The sequence below is a fragment of the Sphaerodactylus townsendi genome, linkage group LG07, assembly GCF_021028975.2.
Source record: "Sphaerodactylus townsendi isolate TG3544 linkage group LG07, MPM_Stown_v2.3, whole genome shotgun sequence".
Lineage (NCBI taxonomy): Eukaryota > Metazoa > Chordata > Lepidosauria > Squamata > Sphaerodactylidae > Sphaerodactylus > Sphaerodactylus townsendi.
Window position 1 is genome coordinate 40,474,542 of NC_059431.1, and position 25,316 is coordinate 40,499,857.

General features: G+C 40.9%; 1 protein-coding gene and 1 long non-coding RNA gene across 5 annotated transcripts in view; one reads left to right on the forward strand and one right to left on the reverse strand.

Moving 5' to 3' along the window:
- HAPLN1 (hyaluronan and proteoglycan link protein 1) overlaps nucleotides 1–25,316 on the reverse strand; it is an 83,327-nt gene that overhangs the window by 39,024 nt on the left and 18,987 nt on the right. Inside the window, exons 1-2 of one of the 4 annotated variants that reach the window (XM_048503230.1) lie at nucleotides 2,021–2,093; nucleotides 1,366–1,489 (exon numbers count right to left, since the gene is read on the reverse strand). In XM_048503230.1, the coding sequence (XP_048359187.1) occupies nucleotides 1,366–1,465 (100 nt within the window). In that variant the 5' untranslated portion in view covers nucleotides 1,466–1,489; nucleotides 2,021–2,093. Of the gene's footprint in view, nucleotides 1–753; nucleotides 851–1,365; nucleotides 1,490–1,846; nucleotides 1,870–2,020; nucleotides 2,094–25,316 lie in introns of those variants that run through there. The other 3 variants (XM_048503231.1, XM_048503229.1, XM_048503232.1) reach the window with 3 other exon arrangements.
- Nucleotides 705–9,683, forward strand: LOC125436332. Its single transcript, XR_007245051.1, has 2 exons — nucleotides 705–977; nucleotides 7,893–9,683. It is a non-coding gene; the product is annotated as an uncharacterized LOC125436332 (long non-coding RNA).

A 25,316-nucleotide genomic window follows, 5' to 3' on the forward strand; every position in this document is an offset into this window, starting at 1 on the left:
ATAGAAAACTGGGGGATCTCTAAACCCTCAAATATAAAAATAGTACAAAATAAAAATATATAAAAGAAGTTTTTAAGGTGTAAAATTAAAGTCCCAAGTTTCTACATCTGGAGATGGAATGTCATCATAAGTAGTCGCTACTTCGCTTCATTTATTTCTGGATAAGAGTTTTAAAAATCACAAATCATCATTCATCATTGATTAGGTAACAGCAGAGCTATAAGCACATCTCAAAATCCCTAGCCCCTTTATAAAACCTTATTTTTTATGGTCCTTCAAGTCATTTTTTTAAAAAAATCCAAGAATATTATGCCTTAGGAGGAAGATTTTCAGTGAGAAACTTGAAAAGCAATCAAATAGGACATTTTAGAAGTTCTGTTGTATGTGAAATATTCAGAAAGTCACCCTTCTATCCCCTGTGTCCACAAAAAGGAGCAAATGGTAACTAAAGTGCAAGAGCTAATTCATAGAAATACATGAATTAACACCCTGTGTTTGCGATGACTCTTAACCAGTTAGACAGCTTTCCCTTTTAGTACCACTGACATAATTCTGTGCAGTTTCTTCTTTTGACCTTGAGTCTGGCGCTTGGAATTTTTTAGTCCTGCTAGCAACACGAAACACTTCTTGGTATCAAATGGTAGCATGAAATACTCCACAAAAATACAAACACCAATGAAGAAATGCCCTGAATTTGCAAAGTTTAGATATACCAATAAGCTATGCTATTTAGAATTAACACTATTCACTTGCCTGTCACTTTTGCATAAATAAATGTTTTGGCTAGCTCCATGCCGGGGTGACCCTCAACTGCTCAAGCTGTGCTGAGAAACAGCTGCACTGCACTGCACTGCAGCCCAAAAGCCTCCTAACAGCCATAAGCTTTAGGAATCAAAAGGACACAGAGGATTATACCGAGGGACAATATACTATATTTTATGAATAGAAGCTATGGGGAAACACATCACTTCAGTAAGGTAAGCTTATTTTTATATTAAAGGAATTACATGCTTTATTCTATTTATTAATCAGTTGCTGCCATGTAGGTATTCTATAACATGTATGTTTTTTCTGTATGGTTTATTTTCAGTTCTGTTTACTCTGCAGTAATGCAAACCATAGTAAAGTATCAGTCAATAGGCTGTTTACTGTTTTCAGTATGTGTTGCTTTTATTTCAGCAAATACTGTTTTAATCTTAGAAATCACTGCAGGGTTTTACTCTGTGTAATTGCAGTTCAGAATTTCCAAACTGCACTCATGTAACATAATAATAAAACGGGCTGGATAATTTTATTTTAAAATGCAGCAAATCTTATAATACCAGTACAACATCATAATTCTGCTGCTGTAATTCGTTTACTTACCACGGATGTGAATAATTCTGTCAGGCTCCGGAGTGAAGTTGGCAGCATGATGGTCAACCCAGCAGAAAGAAATCAGCACCAGAAAAAGTAGACTCCTCATCGTTTAATCCAAGAATCTTCTTCACTGTCAGGGTACCACATATAAAGAAATGTGTGAATTGTGGAAACCTTAACAGGGTTGCACTATACAAGTTGTTACAGTCCCATCATTCTCTCATTCCACTCTAAAAAATTAACCCACTCTGCTTGAAAAGTTACTGCAGGCTGGTGACTTTTTTTTTAACTTGTGAAGATGGATCCTTTTTATCATAGAGTTAACTGCCCATTGAAAGAATTTAAAAAAGCTAAAACATGCAACAACCCCTTCCTCCACCACCAAATCCGCTAATTAGGAATAATTATGATTTTTAAACAGTAAGTACATTTTGTTAAAAAAATACTCTGAATTTATTCTGTTGCTATCGATAAAACAATCACATACCGGTATGTCTCAGATATAGTTGCGTTGGAATCTGTATTTAACAATACAACTTAATATATTTTTGGGCTTTTTATGTACTTTGTTAATTTAGCAAAATGGATATAATGTCTTCATCTTATCTTAGGATAATTCAGGCTGACCAGCAAAGGCATACTTTGTTTCAAATACTCTTACCATTTTAGTCTACAGTAAAATGTTGAAAATCATTCCCAAAGTAGGCTAGAGTTGTATGTGCTACCACTGCAGCTGCCCTGACATTGATTTTTCATTCATTTCTATATAGAATGCTGATGCACTAAATTGTGTGCCAGGTAGGGTCCCTGCAGTCAGCAGAGCTGCTGATTGCTGCAGGGGAAATCTCTGCATGTCTCAGAGTAGCAATTAGGCAAATGAAGTCTGAAAATAGATAAGAAGGTACAAAATTCAAAACCTTCTATGCAGAAAGCTGAGGCTGTTGTGTTCTTTAAAAACATCAGTTAAATAGTTCTGGATTCTGTTTTTGAAATCGTGCTTGAAATTATTTCTTGAAAGATCATTCAAATAGATAAAGCTCTGGAGATAAAGATGAACAGGGTAACCCAGAAAGTACAGTTTGCCTTATTTTGTTCAAATTAAAACTTCAGGTGGATCTCAACCAAAATCCATAATCTAAATCCCCTAAATTTGGAGGTGAGAAGCTTCTCATCAAAATCTGGATATATCTGGATTTCTGATTTTACTTACAGTATCTGCCTTAGCCTCCAGCTATTTTACACTCCAAACCCATAAACTGCTGCTTTGACAGATATATTTTAGGAATGGACATTAAGGCTTCTGTAACAGGATATCATGGTTGTAGAACTGCATTGGTATCCTGAGCCAATCGATGAGGTTACCTTGCAGAAACTGCATATGTCAGCATTGTTGCATTGGCAGTTCTATCATAACTCATGCCAAATGAAAAAGGGGAAAAAAACATTGGAATTAGAACTTGACCTAACTCATCTATGTGCTTCAACTATCAGATGTACTGGTATAACTCTTATGTGCTTAGTATTTGTTACTGGATTTTTTTTATGAAATTGCAGCTTTGAGGCCTAGACTTTAGTCCACCTTAAAGACCAATAATATTTGAGACCATACTAAGTAATAATGCCTAATCCAGAAGTATGCATGTGTACATGAATCTCTGGCCAAATGATCAGTGATATGGGGGAGGAAGGAAAGAGGCAGAGACTTTATCTGACTGCCTGTTTCCCATTCCTAATATTTGTGCTATCACCACTCTTCTCTTGGGCTATCCATGCACCGTCCCAGCATACAACCTTATGTACAGCAGTTTGCATGGATGAGTCTTCATCCAGCTAAAGTACAAGTGAAGAAGCCTGGTTACATGCACATTTTTTCCCTGTATATATTGCGGTAATTATGCTTTTGAATCACCATGATCATGAAAATCACAATGATCTACTCTGTCTGATACGTACAGCTAAAAGATTGGATTTAGATATTAAGATGCATGAGATACAGATGCAGACCAAAATGGTTGCTGCCCTTTCCAGATCTTTTAAAAGTACATTCTTCATAATGTAAAAAGGCCCTTGGATTCCCTTTCAGGGTTTCCATTAAAAGCATGGACTCAGTGCAGAATTTTGCAAGATATTGGTTTCGTACAGGGGTCCTAAAATCACCAATGTCCACAAATAGGTATCCCATCATCCAGCAACTTGTTTTAGTACCATAGCTATCCTGCCTTCTTCTAGTCTGCATGAAGAACAGAAGTCATTTTCTCAAGGTGACATCATTCAACACTTGTTTACCCCAATTTACTTCTCTCCATTCTCAACTAAATGCTAGCCTATGGCTTTAAAATAGAACCAAATAAACATGTGTAGTGGCATACTGTAAAGTACTTCTTTATCTGAATACAAGAGAACTCTAACTCATGAATTCATAAAAATGGCTGTAATTGGATTTACTTTGCCAACAGACTATTTGAAGGACTCTTCAGTTTCCATTACATTTTTTTTTTGCCAATGACAAAAGCAGAGGGTCTGAAACACAGTGAAAGCATTTGGTTCATGGACTTAATGAAACATGCTGAGCTAGTTAGACCTGTGACACCATATGTTTACCATGGATTCATTCCTGATAGAATTGATAATGATAAAAAGCTACACAAAAGAGATGTGCAGACCTGTTCCTTTATTGTTGCCTTGTCTTCCCATGCACTTGCCCTTGGGTGACCTGGAGAGGCACACAGAAATATGTTGCATATTTCTGTCCTCCTGAATACTTCTACACATGGTGTTTTACACATCCACTGGAAAAGATGCATAATTTCATTTCATTTATTTAAATATACTGGGCTGGAATATCAATGTATTACTACAAGCCAGCTTTCATTAGGGGTGGCCTCCTCCTTCGCTATCAGAGTGCTGGGACCATCTCCTCTGTGTCTCACAACTTGACAGTAATTGGGCTTATGGCATTTAAGTGAACACAGTGTAGAAGGACAAGTACCAAACATAATCACAATTATGCTGTCTGAATAGGCTGTCCTAAGAAGCAGCCCAAATTGCCTAATAGCAGATGATCAGTTTGTCAGCCAATTTTTCTCAAAATTAGTCAGTGTTCTTTTAGATGCATGGAGAAACATATCATATTACATTTCCCAAATACAGATTTTTTTTGGTGTGGTCTCTCAATACAAACCAATTTGGATTGCCTGCTCATTTGATCGAGAGGGAAGATAGCATGGTACAGCCTAATATTATCAGGTATTGGAATTTAAGCATGGTCAGTATTAGGACGGGAATTCTCCAAGGAAGACTCCACAGAGAAAGACAAAAGCAAACCAACTCTGCTTGTCACTTGCCTTTAAAGCCCATCAAGTCAATTGTGACTTGATGGCACATATGTGTGTACTTGTTTGAAGTGGTATACTGGGCCAAAATGGCGCCCAGGGGCATGACAGACTTCCTGAGCCCCCCTCCCCCCCGCCGGCTCCCTGCTCATGGCCTGCTCAGCTCTGCATGTCCCACTTACAGGAGCCAGAAGGGAAGCTGGGCTCTGGGGGAGGGCAGAAGCTGGCCTGCAGGGAGTCCGGAAGGGTGGGGAACCACCTTCATGGAGCCCCACCCGCTACTCCTGCTCTCCCCAGCTGGTCTGCAGGGACACAGGAAAGGGGGGCAGAGCTCTGAAGTTGTTGCATCCCACACTCCCGAGCTCCTTGCAGGCCAGCTTCTGCCCTCCCCAGGCCCTGGGGAGAGCAGGAGTCAGTCTGCAGGTATGTTTGTGTGGGGTGGAGCTCTGTGGCTGGTGGAGGCAGCTGGCAGAGGCCTGGGGAGGGCAGAAGCCAGCCTACGGGGAAACCGGGAGGGTGGGTTGCTGCCACTGCCCACTGCGGAGTCCTGCCCCCACATCCCTGCCTGCCGGCTCTTGCTCTTCCTGGGACTATGGAGGGCAGAAGCTGGCTTGCATGGATCCCAGGAGGTGCTGCTAGCTTTACAAATGTGCCCCCTGCAGGCCAAAACATGAAAAAAATAAAAAAATACCAAAAAAGCTCAAATACCTTGCATTTGGATTCATTGATATTTGGGCAGGACATATTTGGCCAATTTTGGCCCGAATATGCCTGAATTTGCCCAGATTTGGGCCAAATCCAGTATTTGTTGTACCCAAAACTCCAAGCCTAGTGAGAAATTTTATTCAAGAGAATATTTTTGCTATTATTTTTCTGTGCTGGATACTGCAGGGTTTCCCAGTTTTGTTTAGTTTTGTATTTACTTGCATTCCCATATTTGTCATTGCAAAAAGTTTATTTATACTAGGTAGTCCATTCATTTATGAATGTGTAAGAAAATAAAATAAAACAAAATGAAGCTTTGAGCTGAATTCAAGTCACAATACCCTACTAACTCATTATGAATTAATTATGTATTGTATAAACATTGATTAATTTACACCTTCCATCACTTCCCTTCCTGATGTAATATAAAGGTTGTAATACAGTATGCTCTGTGGTTGTAGAAATATAGGTTAGCATTTTCCACACAGTCTGAATTAGTAGAGTGAATATGTGTAAGGAAGAGACAAATTGTGATGAATCATTTGTTATGAGGGCCAGATATTACACAAATGTGAGTGTCTCGCAGTGCTGGCCTGAAGCATCAGAAAAAAGTTTGAGTCCAGGGTCACTTTTAAGACCAATGATTTAAGCTTTCAAGTACATTTTTAAGCTTTCGAGTACATTGGTTTAAGCTTTCAAGCACATTTTTTTTGCTGTTTAAGCTTTCAAGTACATTTTTTTTGCTGTTTTAGCACAATATGGCTACCCACCTGAATCCTTTGTTGGAACACACATTCCCGAGGACAGGTTAAAAAAGAAGCTACAGCCAGGCAGTGCCATCCCAGGGGAGGGGATCTTCCTGTGTAGCAAGTCAGCCATTCTCCACTGTGGGTGCCGACTCCACTGGCACAAGTAACAAATGTGGAAGGGCAACTTACCCAGGCAGCTGGACACTGAGCAGCTCCACAACACCCAACCCAGAAGCTCATCCCCAGGCCTGCTGGCACAAGAAGCTGCACTGGCATAGCTGGGGGCATTCTGGGGGCAGGCTGGGGGTAGAGCCAACCTTACTCAGCTTCTGGCCTTTTCCCACTGGAATGCTGGCACTGGGGGTTTGCCCAATGGATGGATTCTTGGCAGTAGGGAAACTTTTTTTGTTTTTAGCCTTCCTTCGCTGCTGAGAAGCCCTCCTAAATGGACCCAAATGTTTTGGGTATACCTGAATAAGTTATTTGTCTTATTCGGGCATACAGATAATTTTATGCCCGAATAAATCCTAATCTGAATTTTACCAAATTTTTAGGGTATTAACCAAGCCTATCTCACTAAACTAGGATGAAGACAATTATAGAATTTATTTATTTATTAGTTGTATCCTACTCTCCCTGCCAAATGAGGCTCAGAATGGCTAACAACATATTTGTATAGAACCAGTAAAACGCTCCCCAATAAAATTTAACATGGTATATAGATGCTAGTGGGGGGGTGGAGGGAAAACAAAAGGAAAGAAGGAAAAGGTAAGGTGAGGGTGGGAAGCAAGATTATTTAAGTTAATGTATTGTCGAAGAATACGGCCATACAGCCCGGAAACCACACAGCACCCAAATTATTTCAGTTGTTGCTGCCCTTAACTATAGGTCTGGAATAACAGCTCTGTTTTGCAGGCCCTGAGAAGTTGAGATAAGTTCCTCAGGGTCCTGGTCTCATTTGGCAAGGCATTCCACCAAGCCAAGGCTAAAGCCAAAAAGGTTCTGGCTCTATCTGGATAGTTTTTGGGCCAGGGATCACTAGCAAGTTATTATTATCAGAGAACAATACTCTCTGGGGAACATATTGGGAGAGACAGTCTCGCAGATATAATGATCCCAGACCATTAAGGTCTTTAAATGTTAATACCAAAACCTTGACTTAAATGAAATGAGTGTATACATCAAATATTTCTGATGCACAAACGTCTAGCTGAACATTTTTCTTTTCTCCAGTCTGCCTAATGTTTGGCAGGAAGAAACACTTTCTTTGAAAGAGCAATCTCAGCCAAATGGATCAAAAAATGTTTTGCTCATATATGCCTATAAACCCAGTATCTTTCTTCTATCTGCTTGAAATGTGTCAGGAAAAGTTAATCTGTAATACATGCTTCAATCTTAACAGTATAACCATAAAGAGAGTTGCTCCAGTCTGAGCCCATTCATTTCAGTTGGCTTAGACTGCACTAACTGCATGGAATTGCACTAAAGTGTACTAGGGAGTATGTCCCATTGAGCTCAGTTGGACATACTTCAGAGCAGACTGGATTGACAATGCCTAAAAATAAGAATAATAAGAAAAATGAAACATCTATGTATCTATAAATGTAATGCTCACAAGATTACTACTGTATCTAACACCAGTTATTATGCATCTATTATTCAGAACAAAATTACTTACAAATGTGCACAATATTTACATCTAATGCTATCATAGGAGTAAAACTTTCTTTTAACTTTTGTCTTTCAGAGAAAGATGATTAACAGTGCCACTATCCAAGGAAGACGTTAATACATTTTAAGGCATAAGAATATAAATCTGTTATAACAAGGTACTAATTACGTGCATGGAGGGGAACCTTTGTGACTGGATCTCATCTCTTCTGTGTGAAGTTGGAGGAGGAGGTGGAGGAAAGAGGCTGTTGCATTTGTGCCATCATTCCCATTGTCCTAGATTTCTGCAGACTAAATCTGCACACATGGGGAAGGAAGCATGCGGGGAGACAGTCACTCCACCTCAGAAGACCATCAATATTTCACCAGAGAAGCAATATAGCTTGAAGCTGTGGACTTTCTCTGCAGTCATGCTATGTGTAGTGCAAGCTCCAAAGGAACCAGAGGTAAAAGATGACAATGTGGCTCCACTTGAGTTATCTTTCCAGGAACAGCGGAAAAGCCACAAGGAAATATGGTGTTAATTAAACACTACATTGATAAACACCAGGGAAGAACTTATATCATCTTATAACCAGCTCATCAATAACTACAGAAACTGTGACATAGCCTCTAAAATACAAGGCTGAATCTTTTACTGAACCACTGTTGAAAACAATGCTCTTAATACCTTTTCCCAGCAGTACAAGGCCAATTGTCAAGATCTTAAAAGAAACCCAGCTGGATCAGACTAATGGTGCCTCCAGTCTAGGATCTTGTTACATGTGGCCAACTATATATTTCTGGGAAACCCACCAGCTGAAAGTCAAAACTCCTTCTGTTATGTGCTAGCACTGGTATTCACAGGATTACAGCCTCTGAAAATGGAGATTCCATTTAGTCATCATAGCCAATAGTCATTGCTGGTCACATTTTCCACAAATTTTAATGTTGCATTTTTAAAGACAACAAAATTAGTGACTACCACCATATCTTGTGGTGGAGAAGTCTACAAGTTAATTACTCTTCAAGTGAAACATTAATGTTAAAGATGCTAAAGTCTATTTTGTGAACAGGCATTATTCCTGAAGAATGGCTGACCACATTTCAGTAATGTCTGTAGCAGAACTTTTTAGCCATCGGCACCATTGCTAACGCTGCCTCCACTAAATTAAGCTGAATTAAGGAGAACCAGATAACTGAGCATCTTGCACTTGCTCTTTCAGTATTGGCTTAAGTGGGATCTATAGATTCTCTCTTTGTAATAAACAAAGTTGTGCAAAATAGCACAAAATTCTGCCATATGCAAAAGAATTCTCCATTGCTGCTCTAAAAAGTGGTACTGATAATAGAGTCTCTGTTAACATTCATAAATCAAGCAAAGAAACATTTTAATAGAAGCAGTAGTATTACTTTGGCCATTCATTTACAAGTTTCCATAACAATTCCAAGATAAGTTCTGACTTGTCAGTCAATATTTTCTAAGAAGACAGTGGTAACAACAAAATCAGAATGATTCTTCAACCAACTATAGAAATATTCAGAGCTCTTTAGAAGGCTACATTGCAGACCAGATGCTCTTTGTTGTGAGTAAGGGGAGAACCAGAGAAATTAAAAAAAGTGTTTACCTTTCAACTGGGTAACATGGTGGTGGCAAAATATTGCACATTGAACATGTTATTGTGAACCACCGCCTGAGTTTCATGGCTTTAACTACAAATGGCAAGAAATCCTGACAACTATATAGGTAGTGCTAGATGGTATTTACCTTGTGCTTATGAAGCTCATATTGTGTAAACATCATCATGAACTATTCACTCATTTGATGTGTAATGCACAGAGGAAATTGACACAGTCTAATCTCTGTTCATTAAATGATCAAACACTCCCTGACCAATCTTCTGTGGAACTTCTTGCCTCCTGATAACTAGACAGCTGCAACTCCAATACGGGAACACACTGATACTGATCTGTCTTGCGTGTGCTCTGCCAGTCTATGTTAGCCAAGAGACAGAGACTGTTCCAATACCCAACCTTTGAGCTACAAGGTGATTATGGAATCATACCCTCACCGTTTAGTTAAGTCTTAATTAAAATGTGCAGGTACCTAAGATCATAACTCTGATTTTAAAAATATGAACATTTCTTGCTGCTACAGAAATTCGGTCATTATTTTCCAAGTAAGAAGTATTAAGAAAGTCTGGTAAATCCAACCACATTTAGAAGAAAGATAAAGCTAATTATGACTTGGGGAAAAAATCAACCAGCATCGCTATTAATTATTTACATATTTATTTGCATTTCTCTCCAGTACTATCCTTAAATGAATTTCACAGATTGTTTTAAAGCCAAGACATCCAAATAATTTTTAAAAGCCTCTACAACATGTACCAGCTACATTCAAATTCTAAATCCATGACATTCAATGGGATTAGAATACTGATTACTCAAACTGTACTGTAGCTTTCTCAGGCCACCTGTAGCCTCTTATTATCTGCTTCATGGCCACTGACAACATCCTAACTAAAACACTCCTGAGTGTGCAGCATTTAATAATTACTTTTATTTAATGAATTTAGATGCCCTGAAACAATTTTTATACAAATTTGTGAATTTCGAGTTTTTTAATAATGCTGAAACCAGGAAAATGAGGTTACCACGAAGTCTGTGCAGGATCAGGAGTTGTCACTAAAATACAGATTTAGGTGATAAAATGAAAATCAGGCCACAACTTTATTGATTACAGGTTCATCACATTCTGGCACAGCTTGGGTTGAAGGGAATGCGTATAGCTAATGGCTGAGAATCAGCCCCTCAAATCTACCTGTATTCATTAGTTATTATTGTGCCATATTATTCTTTGTTATTTTGACTGAAATAGACAAACACAGCTACCCCACTGGAATCCTCTGGATTTTCCATTTTCAGTTTGTATGAACAACAAAAACAACAAAAAATGGTGCTATTCAGTTACAGCCAGCACAATGGGGAAAACTAGATAAGCCTGATTTCACAGGTAGGGACCCTGTCCAAAGCATGGGACAAGGTAGCCAATGACATGTCAAGAAATCTCTTCTGTGGCAAAGGTTAGAGAACAGTGTGTGATTTTTGTGCTCTGCAAACTTCTTGCTATGGGTTTGCTCACTCCAAAAAGCACTCAGTACATGCAGCAAATGGCACAAGCATGAGAAAAATCATAGGGCCAAAGTTTTGTGTTGTTCCCAAGTAAATCCATCAAACAAACTTCCAGAGTGGGAAAAATAAACAAGACATGTCCTGCCAGTCAGAAAAGCACTCAAAAGAAAATACTAAAGAAGGTAAAATGCACTGCTGTGTTACTATGAAATACCTCTGGACAAACCCTGTGCTTATAGCTCAAAATAGATTAATGGTAGTCCATCTTTAGCAGTAAACATACACAAAATATTCTGTAATAAAATTCTTTACACATTTAAAAATAGTTCAATATATAATGACTACCAGAATAGTCTGGAACATTCTGTAATAAAACACATCAAGCATTCAAAAATAGTTCAACAGGCGTTAACTACCAAAATGTCTGAAATATGTTATTTTTGCATCATAAAGTACCATCATAGGGTATGAACAGAACTTCACATGAGACAGCATGTTGGGGTGTGGAAGTCTTCGATTTAGGGAAGGGTAAAATTGTAGTAGAAGCAGAGAACAGTAATGCTTGGTTGTTGTGGGTTTTCTGGGTTGTGTGGCCGTGGTCTGGTAGATCTTGTTCCTAACGTTTTGCCAGCATCTGTGGCTGTCATCTTCAGAGGTTTATCACAGAGGGAAGTCTGTTACATACTGTGTCCAGTGAGAAGGGAATGTTTTTAGTAGGGCAGGGGTAGGGAACCTGCGGCTCTCCAGATGTTCAGGAACTACAATTCCCATCAGCCCCTACCAGCATGGCCAATTGGCCATGCTGACAGAGGCTGATGGGAATTGTAGTTCCTGAACATCTGGAGAGCCGCAGGTTCCCTACCCCTGTAGTAGGGTATATATTGTCCATGTCCCAGGGTAGGGAACCAATCAGTAAGTGTTTGGGTGGAACTTGCTATGCAAAGGTGTGGTTGATAGTATTGTATTGTGGGTGGGGTTTTTCAATCCAGGGAGTGATTCACATTTGCATTCCCTGCAGCAGCAACAGTCTTAGTGAACGCAAACCCTGTGTCTGGGTGGAGTCCATTGTCCATGAACCTAGCATGCCCTTGGCCTTTGATTCTCATGTTTTAAATTACTGGTAGGCAAGTTTTGTTAATTCTGCTTCTTGTTGAAGTTTTCTTGGTGTTTATGGATTTCAATGGCCTCCCTGTGTAGTCTGACATAGTAACCTTCCAAGTTGTCCAGAATCTCAGTGTTTTCAAATAGAATATTATGTCCAGTTTTGTTTAGATCATGTTCTGCTACTGCAGATTTTTCAGGATTGTTAAACCGACAGTGTCTTTTGTGCTCCTTAATATGAGTCTGAATGCTGCATTTTGTAGTTCCAATGTAGACCTTTCCACAGCTGCAGGGTATGCAATAGACTCCTGCAGAAGTGAGGGGGTCTCTCTTGTCCTTTGCTGAGCATAGCATCTGCTGTATTTTTCTGGTAGGCTTGAAGATGGTTTGTAGATTGTGTTTTTTCATCAGTTTCCCTATTTGATCTGTGATTCCCTTGAGGTATGGTAGAAATATTTTTCCTGTGGGGGTCTGTTTCGCCTCAGTCCTCTGGGTTTCTCTTGGTTTTAAAGCTCTTCTGATTTCTGTTGTGGAGTAGCCATTAGCATGCAGAGCCCAGTCTAGATTATTGATTTCATCAGGGTGGAGGTGAGGTTCACAAATTCATGTTGCATGATCTGTCAAAGTTTTGATTATACCAGTAATTAAAAACATGAGAATCAAAGGCCAAGGGCATGCTAGGTTCATGGACAATGGACTCCACCCAGACACAGGGTTTGCGTTCACTAAGACTGTTGCTGCTGCAGGGAATGCAAATGTGAATCACTCCCTGGACTGAAAAACCCCACCCGCAATACAATACTATCAACCACACCTTTGCATAGCAAGTTCCACCCAAACACTTACTGATTGGTTCCCTACCCTGGGACATGGACAATATATACCCTACTAAAAACATTCCCTTCTCACTGGACCAGTGTGTAACAGACTTCCCTCTGTGATACACCTCTGAAGATGCCAGCCACAGATGCTGGCAAAACATTAGGAACAAGATCTACCAGACCATGGCCACACAGCCCGGAAAACCCACAGCAACCAGTTGAATCCAGCTGTGAAAGCCTTTGACAATACAACATTAATGATTGTTAGTACTATAAAAACAATATAAATGAATTTTCCATGAAGAAAAAAAACCAATCAACAGAGGAACCATTCATTTACTCATGGAAAACGAAAGGAAAAAAAATCAAACCTGAATTCTGGGAAGGAGGGGGGGAGATACCCTAAACAATTGAGGATCGTTCTGAGTATAAGAAAAACAAATGATGCATAAAAAAATGAAAACAAAATTAAGTTAAAAATACTATTGCATTATGAAAATTTCATGCATATGTATGTACATAATATGTTTGTTACTTTGCTGAAATAATATCGCTTGTAAATCCCAAGCAAGAACTGCATAAAAATCTGAAGGGCTACATGTACTTCTTTTAATGAGTTGAAGCATGTAGGGTCCTTTTAATGTACCCTTACATAAACCCACTTTGAAGGTCAAGCAGCATCTAAGAGATGTGTTTGGAAATAAAATTGCAAGAGCTTCCAAAACACAAATAAACACAGAGATGCTTTAGATACTCAACATTTATAAGAAAGCTAAAATTAGAATAAGACAAGTTAGCATTAAGTTTTAATAACACTTTTTTGTACCATAGCACTATCTTACAGCCCCATCTGTGAGGGCAAAAAAACTTGCTGGAGTGATATGGTCTCATGCCGGCATATCTGCCCCCTCTGCTGCATAAGGGGCAGCACTACTGGTGCAGGGAGCAAACATGCCAGCGTCTGGCCACCCCTCAGCTCTATGGCAGAGAAACCCAGAGGTCAGAGCTGCCACAGAGTGACACTGGCATCCAATAAGATGCCAGCACAGGGGAGCCATTCTTGGGGGTGGAGCTGATGTTAGTTAGCTTCCATCTGGGGTTTAGGGCCAGAAGCATGGAACCTGGGCCATTTAGCCCTATGGAGGGCTTTCTGGTAGCTGGGTTTTTAAAAAGTTTTCCCTGCCTTCCCATGCCACTGCCATGCCCGCTAGAGGTGGGAGCACAGCAACAGCACCATCCCCAGCAATTTTGGGCTTTGGATGGGGCTGCCCATGTATTTAAAACAAGGAGTAAAAATAGCAGCAATTAGTAATCAAGACATAACAAACTTTGTAGAATTGATGAATAATTAATAGCGACAAATAGGTCCTGATCAGGGAGAAACGTGGGAAATGAATGTTGTAAGTCAATAATATTATAGAATAAGGATCAGCAACCGGAGGCCCCAGGTTGATATCCCCCTAAGGAGTACAAGATAATCCTCCTCCCCAAGGGTCATGCTTTAATTTCCATTTTATTTTTTCCATGATTAAACTTTTTTTCATTTTTAGTGTTTCTGTAGTTTTTTTTACTGCTCTGAGTGATTTCCAATAGAACAGGTTATTTATAATCATTAATTATAAATTCCTCTCCCTTTGCATACAGTCCAGTATCTGTCCCAGTAGTTGTAAACTGGCAGTTTTTGTGTGTGACTTCTTGTGGACTGGAAAGAAAACTAAAAGTATACTACAAATGAGAGGCAAGAATAAAAGATGAATGTCTTCAGTAGAAGAATTCAGTTAATCTGGAAGGAGAGGAACTGGATCTCATATTAAAGTTCTCAAAGTGCCCATCTTACAAAACTGATCGCTAACCATGGTTATAGTGCAAGCTTTCATTATCAAAAGTTCATTTCCTGTTTTCTTACATTTACATCAAAGGGTAGCAAGACTAATACTCAGGTTTTCCCCCTGAAATATTAGCAATCATTTCTAAACAGAACTACACCCTCCTAAGTTCGTGGAAGTCAACAGACATTGGCTCAGATCATATGGAGCACTCTGTAGCACAGCAGATGCTTCTCTTATGGAATTATGTTTCCATTTACTGCAGATGAAAGGGTGATATTACTGATTTCCCCTGTTCCTGCAGTCTTCCCATCTGTTCCAGGGTGTAACTCTAGACAGGTATTCCACCAATCAAAAAATGGAGGGAAGAGGCAGGAAGGCCACAATGAGAGGAAGGAGGTGGATCCAGGGCTTAAAATGATGTAACTTATTCACAAGAACACCCACATGATGGCGATTTATAGTGAATCAGATTATTGCTCAGTGCAATCCAAACATATCCCTGATTAGCTGCCAGTCTGTGAGAGTCAAACAGGATAAATCACTGGCGTAATGCCCATTGGGTATGGTGGGCAGCTGCCCAGGGCAACACCTTGTGGGGGGCATCAAAATGCTGGGTTCGTTTTTGGGTATTTTAGTGGCTTTCCATTTTTGGCCTGCAGGGGGTGCAGTTTTTAGGCTAACGACACCAAAATTTCAGCGTATCATCAGGAGACTGTCCTTATGCTACTCTCCAAGTTTGGTGAGGTTTGGTTCAGGGAGTCCAAAGTTATGGACTTCCAAAGGGGGTGCCCCTATCCCCCATTCTTTCCAATGGGAGCTAATAGGAGATGGGGGCTACAGTTTTGAGGGTCCATAACTTTGGCCCCCCTGAACCAAACTGCACCAAACTTGGGGGTATCATTAGGGCAGACTCCTGATGAGACCCTGAATGTTTTGAGACTGTGCCTTCAGAAATGTGCCCCCCACAGCCTGCAACCCCTATTGACAGCAATGCAGAAAACTCAATGCAGAACAAAGATTCTTGGGCAAATTTCTAGGATGTTCCTGCAGGGGGTGCATTTTTGGATGTATCGGCACCAAAATTTCAGGGTATCATCTGGAGATGATGGCTCCCCCCAAGCTTGGTGCAGTTTGGTTAAGGGGGGCCAAAGTTATGGACCCTCAAAACTGTAGCCCCCATCTTCTATTAGCTCCCATTGGAAACAATGGGGGATGGGACACCCCCTTTGGGAGTCCATAACTTTGGACTCCTTGAACCAAACCTCATCAAACTTGGGGAGTAGCATAAGGACAATCTCCTGATGATATGCTGAAATTTTGGTGCTGATATGTCTAAAAATACACCCCCTGCAGGCACCAGTGTCCTGGTGCAAAAAAAATTGGTCATGGTGGAGTGGCTGCCCATGGGGCGGGGGGCATCCAACTCAAGTTTTGCCCAGGGCTACAGTTTGCCCAGGGCTGCCTCGTTACGCCCCTGGGATAAATTCAGCTGTGAAACAGGCTTGCTAAGAAATTGATGGTATCCCTAAACTGTCTCCCAGTATTAATTCTACTCCTGCCCATACCCACCAGCAAAGGGAATAAGCACATACAGGATTTTATAGAAAAAAGAGCAGTAACACTGAAATTCTAAATACACTTACTTGGTATAAGACCCCATGAACACAACAGATTGGGAAGACATACAGAATGGCAGATGAAAATGCAAGGATGTTTAATTTCAGTTCACTTAGGGTTCTGAGCAACATGTCTTTTGTCCTAATAATCAAAGCTTTCATATCATACTAACAACTTATTTAAATAACCCTTTCATTGCATGTATTTCTACACATACAATCATACAAGTATGAATTAATTAAAACACAATGGTAAAAAAGAATAAAATCAAACTTAAAATGTCTGTGTTATTAGTTTAAAAATTAAAATGTACATAGGATGAATGCAGTATAGACATAAGTTATCACCATCAGCAAGCCAAACACATTTCAAGACATTACCTTATAGCTACAATACATACAGTCTGAAAAGATGCTTGGACAGCTATAAAAGAAAAACAGCAATTGATCCTACACAAAGATGCAACTTGAAATAGTACATGCAGGAAGGAATAAAACTGCTTGCATAGAGGAAATGATCAGATAAATGATTGAAACAAAAGAAAGTGGCTGGTCTCAAGCAAGTGATTCCTTACAGATGGCTCTTAGGGATGGGTTCCAAAAACCTTTGGAGTGCCTTGAATCATAATGGCAATGTTCCACAAACCACTATGAAACTCGCATTCTCACACTTGTCAGATCAGTCTGATTGGAACAAATATTGTGCTTTGTGGAACATAGCCATTATGATTCAAGACTGAAATTATACATCCTTGCATTTTCATCTGCCATTGTTTTAAGTATGCCAGTTGAAGTGTGTTGAGGTTCTAGGGTTGCCAACTCTGGATTTGGAAATTAATATGCCAAAACTTGGGATGGCACAGTAATCACATCAAATAGCCAAACTGTGCCCTATGACCATATATAAAAATTATTAAATCACTATTCTACTAATATTCAGTTGTACATTCATAATAAACCACTGAAATACACATCTGTGTTATCACGATTACTAGTTTTTAATAAAAATTCATTATTGTAACCATTGCCTTAATGTATTATCTCAACAAGTACATACAGATCCAAAACTGGACAAACTCTTCGACAGTAGTCTCTTAGGCACATGGTAATATGTCACTACAAATAGAATTCAAGTAGAAGTTTAAAATCCAGGTTAAAAGTGTTTTATAAAAATTTGAATTCATTTTATAACAACATATGGCTAAGAGACTATTGTTGAAGATTTTACCCACTTTGGGATTTGTATGTGACTGTTGAGATAATACATTATGGGAATGGTTATAATAATGATTTTTGTCAAAAATCAGTAATTGTGATAACACAGATGTGAGTTTCACTTGTCTATTATGAACAGAGGAAAGCATTGGGAGAGAGGACTTCATCACTCGGTGAGTGGGATTCCTCAAGGAACAATTCTTTCCCCAGTGATATTTAACATTTGCAGCCTCTGGTCCAGCTACTTTGGAATTTCAGACTGGGTTGTTATCAGTATGCTGATGCTTCTGCAGCAGCCCCAATGAAGAGTATACTGTGGGACTTCTTCATTGCACCATTCCAGCTGAAAGAGCAAGAAAAGTTGTGTACAGCATCTCCTTCTTTGGTTCCTCAAGAGCCCAGCAGGTCTTTTGAGGGGAGACAGGAGGCGAGGCCAGAGGTGGCACAAAGGGACAGAGCAGTGCCCCAAGTTGCTGCCATCTCAATTCCTTCTCCTTTGCCCATCTCTTCTTGTGCCCCCTAGACATGGGTTCTGTTGGACTTGTGCTGCCACAGCATGACTGGGGTTGGCTGGGTGCCTGCCTGGTAGATTGGCTCTTTATTAGAGGTTCAATACGCTGAAACAAACCATTGAAGCATTTCATGGTATGGAGCTAAATGACATCATCGTTGCAGGTCATTCTAATATTAAAGGATAGCTAGAGTGACCTTGTTTTAACTCCAAAGTTAATGCTGAGCATGGTGCAGAACATCTACTCTGCAATATGATCAGCTATTAGGGATGTGCTTTGGTTTCAAACTGAATTTTAAAAACACAAATTAAATAGAAAACCTAGAGGCTATTTTGCTGTAATTTATTTTGAAACAAGAACCAAAAAGAACAAACTAATCTCATGTTTCTGTTTGTTTCAGTAGGAAATATAGTGCTGGCTAAAGTGTCTTTTTCTTTCCACCCAACGTAGATTAAATTTTCAGTGATTGTACCCAATAAGTAAAGGTTCCTGCTTGTCAAATTTAAACAGGTAGAAGAAAATCATTGTATTCCATTCCATATAGATTAAATATGTGATGATTCCTAATACATTTCAAGACCATGGTCTCAGTTTTACAAGCAATTAAAATAATTGTTGACTCTTTGCAGAAAACCTGGTTTCTGTTAACATCTAGAAATGTCCCAAACCAATTACCATGAAATGGAGGAGACACTGATTTTGCCTTAGCCTTGCTTGATGTGTCAACTGTAGTAATGCAGCTAAAGAGGTGTCAGCACAATTTATTAACACAAGCTCATTAGGAAAGGCACAAATGTAAAGCTCTATGACAGGGGTCAGCAACCTGTACCACCCAAAGAGCCATTTGGACCCGTTTTCCACAGCCCCAAAGATCTACAGAGCCAACTCCAGTTTGGCCCCTCCACTCTCCTTTCCTTCCAGCGCTGGGAGGAGGAGGCGCCGGGCAAGGAAACCCCCTCTGCCCGACGGAGCAGGCAGTCACCTGCGCTGTGGGGCAGAGGGGGGATGGCGGCCACGGCTTGCCTGGTGCCGCCGCCTCTCGCACTGAAGGAGGCAGTGGCACCAGGCAGGGAAACCCCCTCTGCCTGATGGAGCAGGCTCCATAGGGCAGAGGGGGGATAGTGGCTGCAGGGATAGTAGAGGAAGGATGGTGGGTAGCGTGGGCATGTCCCTCCAGCCCTCCAGAGCAGTGCTGGAAGGAGAGGTGAGTGGAGGGGATGTGAAAAGCTGCGCCCTCACGCACGGAGCAGCCTCTGATTTGGCCCCTCGACTCACCTTTCCTTCCAGCGCTGCTCTGGAGGGCTGGAGGGACACACCCACGCTACCCTCCGACCTGCAGGCTATGTGGAGCCACAGCAAAAGGTTGAAAGAGCCGCATGCGGCTCCCGAGCCGCAGGTTGCAGACCCCTGCTCCATGAATTTTCATTATAGGTGACAGAGGGAATAATCTGTAGTGGGCAGGAGCCATTGCATACTGCTACCTAACCTGATTATAATTTCCAGAACAAATTGCTACCCAGGATGTCAATGACTTAAAGAAACTTTCCCGTCTTACTACATACAGTGAGAAACAGACTTTTCTCAGTGATACTCCTTTGAAGATGCCAGCCGCAGATGCAGGTGAAATGTTAGGAACAAGATCCACCAGACCACGACCACACAGCCCGGAAAACCCACCAGAACCAGTTGAATCTGGCTATGAAAGCCTTCGACAATACAGTGACTTCAAGAAACATTATTTGAAACCATGAAAAAATTCTAAGCTATGTGGTGAGAACAAGATTTGTTTCCATGTATCAACTGATCTACAAATAGCTAATAGCAGACAAATATGTTTTAAATCTGGTTCACCCCTGTCAAACTATCTATTTATATCCGCTCAATGAGACTTTATGGTGAAAAATTTCTTTAACATAAAGAAAAATGGAACACCCCCCCCCCCCCGCCCCATGTGGATTGTTGAGTCTTTTTGTGGCTTGCAGATCCTTTATATATAAATATTAAGTTTTACTTTCTTAACCAATTTTTTTCCATTCTTCATTAATGTTAAAAAATTGGTTGTTACTTAAAAATTGGTTGTTACTTCTACAGTTGGCAGTAACAGAATCAGTGTAGTGTAGTGGCTACCAGACTAAATCTGTATAGGGTTCCCAGGTTCCCAGTAATGGCAAGCAATCACCTGCCAGTTCATACTGTTACCCAAAATGGTGGGAGTCTCTTCATTTTACAGTCGGGTATTAGTGAAAGCAGACTCGGGCAAGCTTGAACTCTTTTTTGCCTATATATACCAAGACCAGCTTTTGCAAGAAACTCTGCAGGAAAGTGAATAAAGTTTAACAATTTTATTTAGTGACAATAGGGGTACACAAGCACACAATAATCAAAGCAGCAGAACACACATGGTCCTAGGATACAAGAAATTTTGAGGGAATTGGTTTGGTAAGTTTGTGTTAACTTCTGTTTTAAAACTGAACCCTGTGGATTAAATTATTTGTGGATTGAGTTGCTAACAGCTTCACCTCTAGCTCTTAAACCATTGCTGGCTTCGTTTGGTGCAAGAAAGTATAATTATGAATAGCAGTCTTTATCTAATGCAAAATTAATAAAGTTCAGATTCCCAAAGCATTTTAAACTGAATGCTGAAACATCATCCACCATGTCTTGCTTCCTCATATTTGCAATGGCCTTTTTAAAAAATTGTTTTTGTCTTCAAGTTGGAGCTGACTTATGGTGATATCCAAAATTTCTCAAGGCAAAAGACTCTTCAGTAGTGGTTTGCTATTACCTTCCTCTGGCTAGCAAACCTGATATTTCTTGATGGTTTCCCATCAAAATATTTATCAGGGCTGACCCTCATAGTTTCCAAGATCTGGTGAGACTGGGTTAGCCTAATCTTTCTGCAGGTATGCTGTATTCCAGACAAAAAGTGCACATGCTTACATTGGACTACTTGCATGTTCCTGGAACACTGAATACATAGCAATTCTGTTCTGAAGCATTTCCAGAAGGCTTTGGTACATCTGTCCTGTTCGCACATCAAGTGATAATTCTTTTCAAATCCATAAATCGGCCACAGTAAATCTGACATAAATCTTTTCAAATCCACAAATCTGACACAGTAAACTGATAATATATTTCCAATGATATGATGGCTACTAATATTTTAAGTATCTCACAGTGCACTGGCTAGCCAATTTGTATAGACTAGCCATTTTAATATGTGATAAGCATGTGGTAATGTTAAAACATACCTGAATTCAGCATACTTTTGAAATGGCACTTGCAAACTCCTTGGCATTGAAGGTTTCCACTACCTATTCGCTGGTGATAGTATTTCTGCCCTAAAATCCATAATCCCAGTGGCAGAAGGTCAGGGGTCACAAAAGTAACTGTATTTGGAACATGTCTACTGCTACCTGATAAGAAATTCTACCATAACTCCTGTTAGCAATTAAACTGAAATCTGTACTTAAAGATATTGTGACCTTTTGGCTCTTTAACTTATCTGTTTCTTGCAGCTGCATCTTTGACATATTCCTGTGTCAACTGTATTTCAGAAAGAAGAAAGAAGTTTCCTGTACCAGAAACATTCCAATCCAGCTCAAAAATCATTATTTTTGAGCCAAGCAGCCACACCATGTAGTCCAAGCGTATTTACAGTTACTTTGAAGTTAAAGATTATCACCAGCTGCCCTTGCAAGAAGATTTTTTTTTTTTTGGCAGGGGAAGCTGAAGCCTACAAATCATAAGCTGCTTGCTGGGCATTAGGAAGATACGCTCACTTCAATGATCCTTTTATTTTCATGTTGCCTGTCCTTGATAAGAGCATCAATATGTCCACACATTAGTTAGTACTGTTTTTCTTGAATTTTTCTTCTGCAATGTGGCTATCATGTCAGTATTATCCACAGACAGCACAGTTTTCTGGTCAGAAGGATCTTTTGCCCATTCTTATTTGAAACAGCGAATACTGCATATACTTTACTGCCTAAAGTAATGTTTCCCAAGCTTTCAATAACGGGGGCAGATTTCTTTGGGATAAGGACTGAAGGAATATCTTATGCTTGCCCTTAATATATATATATGAATACAAATAGGAACTCGCAATGACTTGAGGGAAGCATATCTCTTCCCCTTTCCCCACTCAGGGACATAGGTATAGATTTTTATGGGGGGGTTCGGGGGGGCCACACCCCCACCCTCCCCTAGCGCATGGCCACACCTCCCCAAGCCCCACCCCCAACCTAGCGCTTATAAAAGCAGCTCTCCGAGGTCGGGGATGGCAGACTCCCCTGCCCTGCCCTCCCCTACCCCTCCCCTCTGGGCAGAGGCAAAGAGGGAAAATGGAGCCTGGTGCAAAATCTGAGTTATGTGCCCCCCCCGGGCAGCTGCCGTGATGCTGGAATCCACCCCCAAACAGCATCACTTTCAATGGCATTTAAACTACAGAGCCAAATTCTCCTTTTAAATCCACCTTAAAGGGAGAATCTGGGGTCCCTAGTTAAACAACATTGAAAGTGATGCTGTTTTGGGGTGGATTATCCCCCACCCTGAAACAGCACCACTTTCAATGTGGCGTAGTGGTTAAGAGCAGGTGCATTCTAATCTGGAGGAACCGGGTTTGATTCCCTGTCTCACTAATCTCTGAGCTGTGGAGGCTTTATCTGGGGGAATTGCAGATTTAGCGCCTGTGCACTCCCACACATGCCAGCTGGGTGACCTTGGGCTAGTCACAGCTTTTTGGAGCTCTCTCAGCCCCACCCACCTCACAGGGTGTTTGTTGTGAGGGAGCAAGGACAAGGAGATTGTAAGCCCCTTTGAGTCTCCTACAGGAGAGAAAGGGAGGATATAAATCCAAATTCTTCTTCTTCTTCTAAACTGAGGACCTCAGATTCTCCCTTTAAATCCATGCCAAAGGGGGTGGATTTAAAAGGAGAATCTGGGGAAATTTGGGGGGTGCCCGCTGTCAGGGGTGCAATTGTTAAGCTAGAAGCACCAAACTTTCAGGGTATCTTTAGGAGTCTCTCCTAATGATACCACCCAGGTTTGGTGAAGTTTGGTTCAGGGGGTCCAAAGTTATGGACCCTCAAAGGTGTAGCCCCCATCTTCTATTAGCTTCCATTGGAAACAATGGAGGATGAGGACACCCCCTTTGGGAGTCCATAACCTGGGTGGTATCAGTAAGAGACTCTCCTGATAATACATCCCAGGTTTGGTGAAGTTTGGTTCAGGGGGTCCAATGTTATGGACCCTCAAATGTGTAGCCCCCATCTTCTATTAGCTCCCATTGGAAACAATGGAGGATGGGGACACCCCCTTTGGGAGTCCATAACTTTGGACCCCCTGAACCAAATACTGGGTAGTATCATCAGGAGAGTCCCCCAAACAATCCCTGAAAGTTTGGTGCTGCTAGCCCAAACAATGCGCCCCCTGCAGGCCAAAAACCAAAAAAGCACTAAAATGTTTTTAAAACCCACAAACGGGTGGGCGGAGCTTCGGACATGAATGGGGGGGTTCAAACCCAAGAACCCCCCCTTACCTACGTGCATGTCCCCACTATTTCCTTTTTATCTTTCCTGAAAGCCCCCATAGACTCTCCCCTGCTTCCTTCTCTTCTTAGCAAACCTTTCTGCAACTAATTTTAAAAGTTATACATTTCCAGAATTAAATATTTGCTTCTGTGGGAACTGGATTGAATGTCTATAAATTGTATTTGATTAAGAAATATTAAGCTTGTATGAACCAAAGATTTGTAAGAATCAAAATGGGGTTTCTGCATATAGTGACCAGTAGGACTGCATGTTAGCAGCAGGTCAAATGGCATGTTAGAAGCTTGTCAGTGATTATGCAGGCAAGTAAAGATAAATATCTTTAAGATCTTGTCACTAAAGGTTAATATGTGACAGAAGACATATACTTTATAACTTTATTTTTTGTTAAAACTAGCTATAGGGGATAGCTACTTGAATAACAAAATCATAAAATAGATCAGAGGTTAGAATAGAAATGAATGTGATTAGTTAAATAGAAAAAGTGTTTTTCTATATATGTTAAATGAACACAGAAATGATAACGAGAGATTCATATGTACTTGTATTTTACTATAATTCTATTGTATTAGAATCGAAGGTATAATTGTTAGAATCAATGTTTGTATAATCTGTTAAAGTTAAATCATTTCAAACTAGGAAAAGGGAAGTTTTATGATCTAAAAGAATGTAAAGCCTACATACCCTGAAGAAGTATTTCTCTTCAGGAGCAAACTTAGAAAAGCAAGAAAACAGGTTATTCTTGGAAACAAGAAAAGGCAGAAGTTAGTTTCATTGCAGCCGTTTGCATATGGGCAGAGGGACATGAGCAAACAGCATGCAATGTTTGTGTAACAGAAGGAATCAGACATGTAGAATAGAGGCTGTCTTAATGTGACAAGGGCCCTTTCCACACGGGCCAAATACGGCGGCCTGGAGACGGCCTGGGGACGGCAAAAACGCCGGGCCCCCCCTTAGGGAGCCGTTTCAGCGACAGGGGCACAGCTGCTTTGCAGTCAAAGGCCGCCTCGAAAGTGGCAACGGCTGCCGCTTTCTCCTACCTCGCTTCCCAAGTGAGGTTTATGGAAAACGACGGCTTGGAGCGGCTCCAATGCACCTTCCCTCCCCCTGTGTCCGGTCCACCTACCTGCTCTGTGGCCCTCTGGCGCGTCGCCGAGGCCTGGGGACATGCCCCCTCTGCCCTGCTACTCCGGAGTGGTCGCGCAGGGCAGGGGGGCGTGTCCCCTGGCCTCGGTGACGTGCCGGAGGGCTGCAGAGCAGGTAGGTCGACCTGACAACGGCGCAGAGCAGCACCGTCGTCCCGGGAGGTTCTGGGACCGTTCATGCGAACGGTCCCAGAGGGGTTGGGTCAGCGTCATGTACGCCGACCCAACCCTTACCATGGCCGTGCGGAAGCGGCCAAGGAGACAGAATCATCCAATGGGATTTTAAGGTTCATGCTTATAGCACGTGAAAGGGGTATGGATTATTGTACGTGAGTAAGGGGATGATTGTATGAAGTATGTATTCTTTGTGTCTATAAAATTGGTCCTTTTTGTATGAAGTGGGTGTGCCTCTTACTTAAGGGGACACCCTGGTCAGATACTTATGCTGTCCAGTAAATTTATCTTCTGTTTCAAACCTGCTTCTTGGGTATTTTCTAACTTAAACTAATTCAGCTGTGTAGGACCAGAGACGCGGACCTGGCCCCACACTTCTGATGAGAGTTTCCTTATTCATCATTAACAAAATTTAAAGGAAATG